The 11,868-nt window shown below is 45.0% G+C and overlaps 1 protein-coding gene across 1 annotated transcript in view; it reads right to left on the bottom strand.

Annotated features, from left to right (window-relative positions):
* The window catches only part of pik3c2a (phosphatidylinositol-4-phosphate 3-kinase, catalytic subunit type 2 alpha), a 36,498-nt gene extending 25,052 nt beyond the window's left edge, over positions 1-11,446 (bottom strand). The window contains exons 1-2 of the mRNA XM_031857933.1: positions 11,348-11,446; positions 6,599-7,834 (exon numbers count right to left, since the gene is read on the bottom strand). Of these exons, the coding sequence (XP_031713793.1) occupies positions 6,599-7,756 (1,158 nt within the window). The 5' untranslated portion in view covers positions 7,757-7,834; positions 11,348-11,446. The remainder of the gene's footprint in view (positions 1-6,598; positions 7,835-11,347) is intronic.
* Positions 11,447-11,868: the final 422 nt, after the last annotated feature.

Here is an 11,868-nt window from a genome sequence, read left to right on the forward strand (position 1 = left end):
GCTCGCAAATCTGTGCCTCTGACATCACTCAGGGAAGAAAAAGGGAGCGAGGGTTAAGGGAATGTTTGGAAAGTAATAACAATAGTTTATACCTCCTCTTAAAAGACCTCTGGGAGATTCTGAAGCGAGAGTTTATTTCTTTGATGACCTCGGGGGAAGGTACAGCTTATTTTTCATGTGCAGTGACAGTGAAATGAGTGTGAAATTGCTCTTGCAAAACATTTTGAGGGTTTTAAATGTTCTCACTGGAGATCATCAGATGCATAAAGGACCCAGTACAGTTCGTGGATCTTTTCCTGCCCTCACATTAATCTGTTCTGGAATCACACCTCAGTCAGTTCAGACATGCGTGCAATGATTTAATGTTGTGAATTATTAAACTACCAAGCCCTTTCCTGAAAGTGTAGCTTTAAAAGCAGTGAGAAAAGATCATATGGATTTATGTTGGAGCCAAAAAATTAGGGCTGCAGCTTAAAATAACATTCAGTTTTGATTATTCTGACAAATGTATTCATTATTCGGCGTATTAAATGCCCCGGACATTTCAATTTGTCTGACCAACAATCCAAAACCCAAACTATTCGATTGACGATTATACAAAAGAAAGAAGAGCAGCAATGTCTGACATTTCTAAAAAACATAGAACTACGATGAACCCGGTTCGCTTCGTTGAACCCTTTCCTGTCAACAAAAAGGCAAAATGCCCCCAAAATACATCTTAAAATTAAAAAAGAAAAAGCGCGCCAACTCAAATTACCAAAATCCCAACATCCAGCAGATTAATCCGAGATATCATGGCGACCATAACTGTGCAGCCCCAGGAGCGCTGTTCAAAGTGCTGACCTGACATAACACCAGCAGATAGACATCTCAAAGCCAGCATGTGGAGCCTGGAAAGAAGGCCAAGCCTGGAACCACCAAAGCACCTGCATCTCCCAGCAAGAGGCACAGAGGAGACTGGCATCCTGCCTGCACAAAACATTCTGTCTCAAACCTTCCATATGTTTGCAGACAATGCTGTTAGTGGTTCAATGAGACTATTTGCGCACATCGCTCTGGAGTTGAACGAAAACAACCAACGAAAACAAAACAAAACCAGGGAAATCGATAAACAGAGTGAGGCGACATAGACAGGGAGGGAGAGAGACAGTGAGGATGATAAGTCAAGTCTGTAAAAGAGGCGTTTCTGTCCTACATCAGTTCGTTGGACACCTTGTGCTCCTGAGTGAGACGTAATCAATTATGAAACATGTGACTCCTGCTTCTACTGAAGGACCAAGAGGTACAACTATTCCTGCTGTTTGTCTTGGGTAACTTAACCTCGGGGTTGACTGAGGAGAGCTGTTGGACAACGTATTAGACACATTGAATGATGATGTTTTGATGATGTTTTTTTTTTAATGGATATTTACATTTCATAAATCTGGAACACTTTAGAAATGTGCTCTTCAGCTGAGGCTAGAGACAGGATCTAAGGTGTCAGTGTGCTTCAGAGCAGCAGGGAAAGGTAGAAACACTTCAGCCTTCAGACGAGGTGTTTTTAACTACTAGTACCACGGAGGATGACATGTGCCATGTTATGAGTGGGTTCCTGTTTTGCTTGTTCTGGTGCATGCAAACAAGGATACACGTGCACGCACATGCGCACACAATCATCACCACAACCCAGCGGAGAGGCAACCGTGAGGAAGCCTGCAAGCTTTTTCATGTACACCAATCATGTAAACTATAATGTTTCAAGTGGAACGAAATGTATTCAACACTCATGTTGGACTTCAAGGACACGGAACAGAAACTTTTAGTCGTAGAACTAATTTACAATAAGCAAACAATGAAAAACTATTATTGTTAATCAATCTTCTAGATGATTTGGCACAATCTTCACATAAAACTAGCTTCTACCTTCCATCTCTCAAAGGCCTGAGCATAAACTGTTGTGTGTAGTCAAGTTTAACAGACACGAGTTAGAACACGGTTAGCTTGACTACAGTAGCAGAGCTGAAAGGCTGAAAACAGGCAGCCGTGACTGATGGCTGGTGGTAATTCCAAGCCCGGCATCGGTGTCTAGTTACACCACACATCCAGACATGAGATACCTCCTCACCGCGCTGTGCCCGCCTAATGAAAACTACCCCACACAGAGGACACCTGCACTCACAAGTTCACGAGCCATCGCACATATCCGACCAGCCTTCCAGTTCTTAGATCGAGACACTGGGCAGCGACGTCATGATAAGTTAACTGTGAAAATTACATTACAAGATTATCTTATCTTAAATATTTGAGTTCGACAGTGCTCAAACTTCCATTCTCTGACAAATAAATGTTTTAACAGTAGCTTAAATCAACAGCTTGTGTAATTGTTTTAAATCTAAATTCATGTATCAGACACTCGAACTGTAAATGACCCAGAAGTGTGAACTCAGGCTTCACTGTACGACACGACTTTGTGAGGGAAAACACTGAGTGGTGCCGTTGTGCTGATCCAGCACTTACTGAAGAGATGATTGATTTTAACGGCTTGTTGATACTCCGCAACTCATAACTGTCAGCTGAAAGTTTTGTGGCACATCTGCCTGAATGCAGCTTCATCGATCGGTGCCTGAGAGAAGCTCCGTGGTTTACATCAGAGGAACCAGCTGCTCTGAAAACAATCCACTTCTTCTTTCGATCAGGAAGTGACTGATGGCTCCCTCACTCACACTTCCTGTGAGAGACTGAAATCGCAGGCTGACCGTCAAAGAGCATCTGATAGATTCACTATTTTGTGATTTGAGGAAATTTCCGAAATCTCTGCAGAGTTCGACTTATTCCTTAAACACGTGTTTTATTATGTGCATTGGTATCTGGTTTCTACCTGCTTCCACAATCCATCTCCCACAATGCATCTGCCGTTTTCTGCCAGTAAACAAGGTCAAAGGTTAGGAGACACAGTTGACTGGGATCCATGCCACGACCAGGAACTACAACATCTTTTAAACCTGCAATCTGCCCGGTGGAACAGCGCTTTCATACCCGTGCTTAAGGTGTAATAAAAAGAAAAAAGGCCGGCGTCCGGAGTGGGATGGCATGGAGGTGTGAGAGACGTAAAAGAGCTGCTGGAGGTCTATAAATCTGCAGAGGAAGGAGAGATCTAATTGGCAAAAACATGTACAGTGCATGCTGGCGTACTGTATGATTCAGTTTAACACACGCACACCGAGATCTTGAATCACAGCTGATGTTCAGATAAACATTTTTTGCTAGTTCAGACAAAAATCAGCCCGCGGGGTCATTGGGAAGGAACAGTGCGAGAACAAACAGGCACAGACACGCTGACTCCGTCTGCAATGAAAGAGCAAGCGAAGTACTTCAGGGTGTGTTTTAACAGGGCCACTCAAAAACGAGTCCAGCCGAGTGTTTAATCCGGCTCGTTACGTAATCGTTATCTCCATTAACCACATTCACAACACGCATCAGTATAGGGTTACTGAAAAACTGGTCCTGCTAAATCAAACGGATGAATAGTCGGTCAGTCCAACAAACAAATGTGCATTCTACACCTCCAACCTCTTTGCATACGTATATACTGTGTGGTTGTATTCAGTCCATTCGTCCTTAACATTTCTTCTCTGGATTTGAAGACCTACTGCACGAACCCCCCCACCCCCCCGAAAAACCCAACTGAATCAAGCAGAACTCCTTGAAACAATTGTGAAGATAAGCATTATGAAGCCAGACATGGCAACATGCGGTAAATGACGCATTAATTTCCAGTAGTGCTTTGCAAACAGTGTGAACAGGCGCTGGTGCTGTGAGGCGTGACCGCAGATAGAGCCATTTGTTTGACTGCTGATTATCACGAACCGACAGCTTCATACCCACAAGGCCAAAGCAAGGGATCAGTAGCCGCCGGGCACCACGGTGAATGGAAGGAGGGAGACACGGAGGGCAGAAGAAGAGCAGACACACACCAGTAGAGTGACAGAGGTGAAGAAACTAATCGAGAGACGAAGGAAGAGATCGTCAACACAGAAAGAGAATGAAAGGGGGGAAAATAAGTTCAACCTCATTCCTTCCATGTTGCCCCTTCTGCCCACGCCACCACATCTTACACGGCAGTCTGGCCAACTAAAGCAAGGCTTCTCAGCTTCAGGCCGGCTTACTGCCATCCGAACACTCATCTTGGAAATAATGGTTTGGAGGGACTATAAAAATTAGTATTTTCCCCAACAACAGACTCACACACTACATGATCCATTACCAGCGGGAAACCCTGATGAGTATGTCTGGTCTCCAAACTATGTTTTGGCACCAAAACACACAAGAAGTGACACAGGAAATGATGTAATGCCATGGGCTGGACAGGATTCTTTTGTTCAAGCAAGCCGTGGTACATTATATACTTTAATATCGGTTCCCACACGAGCCTGTTTCCTATGAGTGCAACAACTTTGGTCTGAGTTGCACATGCAACACATACGGTAAAGTTGCTACTGTTATAGGCGACCATCACCCCATGTCTTGCACTCTCATTGGCTGTCGCTCAGCCAATAGAGATATCCAGATATTTAGCCTGCTGGATATCTGGGATGTCTCTGCGATGCATCGGCGAGCCGGTCTGCATGCGTCTTTGAACAGTTCACACTTGGTGGGTGGAAAATCAGGGCTTAAGTCGTGTAGTGTGAACTAGGCACAACTGATTTGCTTATGATGCATTTTATGAAGCAGCAGAGTTATTAGTATCTAACATAAGTGGGTGTTTACGACCGTCACTGTACCATACTGGTAATCGATGGGAAGTTCAATAAAAATAGTGCAATAAAGTATCGACACTAAGTAACAACACCTGGCTTTTAAAGTTTGTGTTGACCTGTCGGACTCACATTATTCTGTGAGGCTTTGTTTATGTCCTCTGGGTTTGATTTTCTCTCACAGCTCATGAACACAATACAATGCTCTTTGCTAACTCACTCTCTTAATAGATGTCTAACAGGATCATGTATTACTGCACCACAGGTTTAACATCTTTAACAATAATACACACAATACTAAAATAACATTTAACAAGGAAGTTTCCATTTCACTCACAGTGAAATTAATTGAAACCTGAGACACTCTGAAATGGTGGGAATGCCACACAACAATCTAACATAAATGCATGCTTTGAATGTCATGGTAACACACAAACACAATGAGCAGGAAGTTATCCTAATAACCCGGTATTGTTTGTTTCTTGTACTCTGTATGGGGAGAGACATGCATGCCTCAAGCATGACTACACTAGGTGTGACTATTCATATTTCTACCCATTGACCCATCCCAACACAGCCGGCTTCACCATGTTTCTTTTTGTTACACTCGCAATATTACCTAAAGGGGGAGGGACTTAGGGAGGGTCAACCGCAAGATCTTTACTCATTCATTTCCCGACAGAAGATTTACAACGTCCGGATAATCTGACTGTCAAATACTGAATAAAGAGGAAGACACATTCATGTTGGGCCGGTTGGCCTCGGTATGCGTTTTACTGCTGACTAAGATGGTCATCTCGTCTCAACACAGACCTGCCAGCCAAATGACAGATGGTTGTTTGGTTGAAGGGGGGGGGAGCAGTGAGGCAACAACGTCCCATGCCACTTGCCTGTCAGCACTGTCCCAAATGAATGCTCTAAATATTCATCACAAGCAATCAGATCACTTGCATGGCAAAATTAATCGCAAAATGCGGTTGAGAGGAAATTGTGGGGCGAAGCAGTGGGAAGCTAACCGCAGCGAAAACACTCAATTACAGGGAGCGGAAGTGTAGAGGATGTTCTGCTTGTGCTGGTGGATGGATGAGGAGAATACTTGCAGTTGTAAGAAAGACTTTGATGGGTGTTACGGATGAAAGAGAAGATCCACCATCGTCTGTTCTGACTAAACTTCACTCCCCACTCGCTCATGTTGCAAGAGTCCTGTGGGTTTGTTCAGTAATCTATTCTGCAATGCATAATGCTGTCAATGGTGTACAAAGACAGATTTGTACTCAGTAGATGGATTTTCAGGGTGGCACTGGACCCAAGTTACGCATGACAAAACTCTTACATATGACATATGAAGTTTTTCTCTATATCAAATATGCGTGACCAAAGAAACAGTTCGGAAAAACAAACCTTACACATTAGGAGTTGAACACTCAAAAACGTAGTTAATTGGCTTCATCAGAACTGTGTGCTTGTGGTTTGATCAGACTTGATTCGCAGTAGTCTGACAACAACCGTCATTACATTTTGGATTGTTGCTAAATCTTGATACGGTGCACAGAAGTATGTCACATTGTCTTTTCCCAATTGAGTCCTGCCCACTTCAAACCAGTGAGAAAACCACAGACAAAACCGCACAGACACACATTTACGGTGTTAAATTACAAAAGCTTTGACAGAAAGCTGTGTGTTCGTGTAGGACAACGGTGCAATCAGATTGAGGAAGTAGGATTTCTGTTTTTTTGTCATGTCAATACGTTTCCTGCTATGACATGTCAGAAGGTGTACTGTGAAAAGGCCGATAGAAAACTCTGCAGAATGTCCCTGACATCTAAAAAAGGTAAGAGAAGATTTCCATTTCACTGCAGTCCTACCTGGTTGTTTGGTTTGTGCTGGGAGGAGGTCCCCGGGATGTTGAGCGAGTGACTCCTGGTTACGGAGGCTCCCGTTGATGCTCTCCTGTGCTGTGAGCGAACCGTCAGCAACGCCTTCACCTCCGGCGGAGGGCTGGTGCTGCTGCTGCTGTTCCCTTCGGTCTCGAGCACTGCGTCCCAGGGATCCCCCGCGACTCCCGGTACTGTCGGCGCAGCGCCCCCCGATGCCATAGATGCTTCCTCATTCTCAGCTTTGTGCTTTGTCAGTGGGTCCAGATCCAGCCAGTCAAAGCGGCTGATGCTGGGGGATTCCACCACTGCTGGCTGCTGGGGTGGTGGGTTGGGCGCAAGAGAAGCTGCGCCCGCTTGAGAGGAATCTACCTCAGTGCCGGCCGATTTGCCATTCTTCAAGTATTCTGAGGTGCTGGCAATCTTGTCGAACAGTTTGACCATCTCCGGGTCCACGGCCGGCTGCGGGAAGACCATGGCAGCAGCGGGCTGGATGGGAGTGAAGGCCATGAAGGACGGCTGCGTCGCCGTCAGGGCCATGAAGGGCGACATGGTCGGAGTGAAGCCATTCTGAAATGTGCCTGGTTTGGGGAACGGAGCAGAGGGGAAAAGCGGGGTAGGCTGGTGGGTGGGAGTGGACACACTGGAGTTCAATGGGGTGGACAGAACAGGTGTCCACTGGCCACTGTGGAAGGGAGAGGAGCTACCGAGGTTGCCTCCAGGGTAGGAGGCGCTGAGGTTAAACCCCAGCAGGGACGAGGGGCGGGACACTTTGCTGTTAACCCCAAAGTTTTCATCCAGTAGGAGCTTTTCAAGTTCCTCATTGGTCAGCTTGTCAACATCGATATCCCTGAACTTGTCCTGCTCTGCCGGCTTCTTGGTCTCTGGGAAGACAATGAGGTCCTTTTCGGGTCTGTTGGTGGCGGGTAAAGGCCGAGGAGCAGTAGTGGTAGATTTAGATGCTTTGGAGGAGGATAAGGAGGCTGCAGAGGAAGACGAGGATGTCGAAGCTGAAAGAGTGGGTCTCTTATCCCTTTGCAACTTTGCTAAAGCCTCTTCCTCCATGCGGAGGGCTTCCTCTTTACCCACAACCCCCTTTGGCTGGGGGACAACCACCTTGAACCCATTACCACTTGATATCTGGGCCATTGTGTCAACTGGAAGGTGCCATGAGTGTGACAGCTTGTAAGTGTGGCTGAAAGGGTTGTGTAGCAGATCTTTAAACACCTAAAAAAAAAAAAAAGGGAAAAACATTTGATTAATGACATCAAGAGGTGGTCAAACAGATTCAAAGCAGTTGGTGTAGAATTTAGAAACATTTTGAGACTATACTCGAAAATCAGACCAGAAAAATTCTAATATTGCCAGTCATAAGCATTTCTTAATGAGCTGGTCATAGACAGAATGTGTATCAAATATTGTTTATTGTGTGAAACGCATGTCAGCTTTACTTCAGTTCTTTATGGAAGGTTTCTCTTGGGTTTGCTGCTGTAACCCGGCCTCGGTCGATTATTGATTTGTCATTTGTCACGTATGCACAGCCGGTAATTACTCGCGCTGGTTTTTGGAGTCACGGGCGTCATTCAGGTCACATTACCAGCATGTTCAAGGCATGTAAACTGATCAGCTCGCTCACAACAAGCTCTCACCCATCAGTGAGCCTCTTTGATGTTTATCGTGACATTGCAAGGTGCACTGAGCAATTGTTTAACCAAGCAGCTGGGCTGACCACATACCAAAAGAAAGACTTAATCAAACAACAGCAAAGGGATTTATAACAAGGAGGTGACATATATGACTCATGCCACTTTGTAATGTACAAATCTGTGTGCTTCTGTTCAGGACGGGAAGTAACAGCTCATTCATCTCCCCTCCCAAGGGGATGTCATCAAACTGCTTTTTACTCAAAAAACAACAATGGCTAACTCTTGATAATCCCAACTATTTACGGTTGCCCTACAACAGGCGGGAGCCAAGATTATCCCACGTCTACAAGACGAGAACAACATCGCTGCCGAGAGTGTCTTGTGGTCCTGAAACGACACGGCGCCTTCTCAAAGCCACCATTCATTGAGCGATCAAAGCCCCAGGGTTGAGTGAGTTCCTTCCCTCCCCAGGCGTCACCGGCCTCTCTTGAGCTTCCCCTCCCATTGTGGTGGAGAGGGCTGGCTGTGCTGGGGCTCGGGGCTAGCCTAGCACTATTGTGCAGCTGAGGAATTTGGCATGCTAATCAGCCCAACGGGTCCCTCTCTCATCCCCTGGCTTTCTCTCACTCTGTTAGCATTATGTTAGCACCATGGCCCAAGATTGTCTTATCAGCTGTGCTAACACCAGCGGGCCGTGACAATGTGGCTGCATTCATGAGGCATTTGACTGTGGGAGCTCGGTGCCAACTCTGCCAGGAGCACAGCTTTGGGACACTAAACGCATCAAAAGGTCATCGTCTTTGTGGCGCCTGCCGTCACCGACGCCTTCATTCTGTGCAGAAATGTCACATGCTCCGACCAAAGCAGTCCATCTGTGTGTCATTGAGTCTGCATACAGTTAGAATGCCCTGTATGGCAGATTGAAGCTTAGTAGTTACAAGTCACTGTTCTATAACCAAAAGGTCAGAGTGTCAGCCAGACAATAAAACAGTAGCTACTTCCTGGTTCTGTATGTAAACACCGGGTCATCTAAGAAACCGCATAGTGTGATAAAAGTTCACAAACTGTTTCCTACTGTAGATAATTGCAGATTGGGCAGATAATGCAATACACAGTAGTGTATCCAACTGAAGGAAGACTGAGACGAGCACAGTGGGCTGTATACTGCTTTATCAAATGGAGATTCAATAGGACTCAAGCTACACTAAAATACCCAAAACCACAGCTAAACACAGACCATCCTGAATCAAGATGGTCACATGCTTAAAGTCCATATAAGGCATCAGGAGACATACAGAGAAGGAAAGCCCCACTTGTGGAGAAAAGCCAACGGCAGCCAAGACAAATACTTTGCCCTCTGCACCATGGCAGAGGATGGCAGAGCCGTAAGCCTCCAGTGAAGATGCTTTACTGAGTGAAAAGATGTGAGGATGCGGAGGTCACAATAACAGTTTGTACTGGAGAGACTGGAGATCAATTGCTTGATGGTTTGACAAAGCCACCATCATGGGTTTTTAACCCCTTAACATGCAGTTTAATTTGCCCGTTAGGTAGCTTTAATATTGTAAAATCATCTTATTGTGCCAGCCTCACATATGTATTCTATATCAGCTTGTTCCAGATTTTCAATGAAGCTGAATTAAAGATTTGTGGCTGTTCGTCCTCATAATTATTCCGTATTAATATTTCACATAAAGTACCTGTTAGCAGGAGGAGGAAGCTCGTATTTCCTCTCTTACTTGACAGACTACAGAGGCAGGTAGAAGAAAGGAGTTGGTTTGTACTAAAAAGACTAACTTTAGAAGATGCCCACTTGTTTGACTCACTCAGACTGCTTCAGATACATTTGTGCACAGAGCGAGGACAGAGGGTTTCTTCCATATCTTCTCCACTGAAAGTACATCAGGAGAGGATCTCTTCATGTCAACAGGGATGATACGGATACAGCAATCAAAACCTGCTCAGTGTTCATGTGTTAAGGCCGACTCGTGAACCTATCTTGACCCTAATGAGACAGAGTTTTTCCTTCCAGTAGCTGTGCAAAAGTGCAGATGTTAGCATTTCTCTGTACCGCCGATCAAAGTACAGCACAACATCTTTAAAAAAAGGAAAATAAGTAACCAGGTCAAGTTTATAGATGTGTTCTGTGGGAAAAGTTAACAGTGCACTCAATCTTCTTTTCCTGCACCGGCTTATCTATTGCTGATGTTCGCCTGTGCAGAACATTAAGTCTATAAAAAGAAAACAAAAACAGACAGGACCACTGGGGGGGTGAAGTCCCACATCATGTTCAACTTGGCCCTCAGCGAGGGTTTAGTCTGACAACTACAGTATTTACACAATGCATTAAAACTAACCTTATCTTTGAAACTGTAGGAGCTCTAATGGAACACAGAATTGCACATTTGGTGGTTGTTATAGGCAGAGAAACATACAATCACTGCGCACAAGCAGTCCCATGAATGTGTGTGTGTGTGTTCATTCCTGTATGTTAATTAGCTAAAAATCTAAATTGTCCCTCTACTGACTTTGGGGAGGAAACCCTTTCCTCTGATCCCCAGTGTGGATGGTTAGCACTGAGGTATTGTATAATAATCACATTTTAGAAGACATTCACTGGAGACGCAACCGACTGAAGTGTTGTTGTGACTCCGCCTGTTCACAGCTAACGCTACAGAATATAAAAACACAGTGTACCGGCGGTAAAACACACAGCGGCGGACTAACATATCGGTCTACAACGCGGCTTTGGAAACTTCTAACTTTGTTGGATGCTAAAGTTAGCCGCTAACAGAACGTTACGCAAAAAGAAAACAGGTAAACAGAAGGTTGAGAGAGAAACCTGAACTGAAAACACGGCACCACGGCGAGAAGTTACACGAGTGTTCCGCACTTTGCAGGGCAGTGATTTTAAATTATTTAAAAGTACCCAGAGAACTGCTTGTGGTCCTGCCGACAACAAGGAAGAACCGCAGCTTTAGTCGTGCTGGAAACGGACCCGGGATACGACGGAGCTGCAACCGTGGATCTCAGGCCACCGCGAAGTACAACTTCAACGCGCAGACATTCACTGTTGAAAGGGTTCCTTTCTTACCTTTTAGCGGTGCGGTGTTTGGAGCCATTTTTCCTGCAGCTGCATTTTTTTTTCCATCCACTTGCACCGAAGAGACGTCAGTTCCTGTTGAGGTGGTTGGATGGAGTTTTTGGTTGGGTCGCTTTTTTTCTGTTGCTGAAGACTAAATGGGACAGCAGCGCCACCGCGTGGACCAAAGTAGTCAGTGTTGAGACCAACCTGTTCGTGTTTTACAACACCGCCAGTGATGGAAGAAGTACTCACATATGTTGCCTAAATACAATGCTCAGAGAAAGGTCATGTGTAAATATACATTTACATCACGACATTATAATTAGTGATGCAAACGTTAACTTTGTACTACTGTTTAGTTAGTTCATTTAATGTTATTCTATTTCATTATATCGTGCATTTTCATACTCTTTTACTTTGATTGCTTACCTGTATCATAATGCTGCTGTAGCGAACAAAATTCCCCTTGCGGGATTAATAAAGTATCTATCCAACCATCCATCCATCCATCCATCTATCCATCTATCTAT

Source organism: Anarrhichthys ocellatus, unplaced genomic scaffold, assembly GCF_004355925.1.
Source record: "Anarrhichthys ocellatus isolate YVR2014 unplaced genomic scaffold, GSC_Weel_1.0 scaffold2, whole genome shotgun sequence".
In the NCBI taxonomy this organism is placed as follows: Eukaryota; Metazoa; Chordata; class Actinopteri; order Perciformes; family Anarhichadidae; genus Anarrhichthys; species Anarrhichthys ocellatus.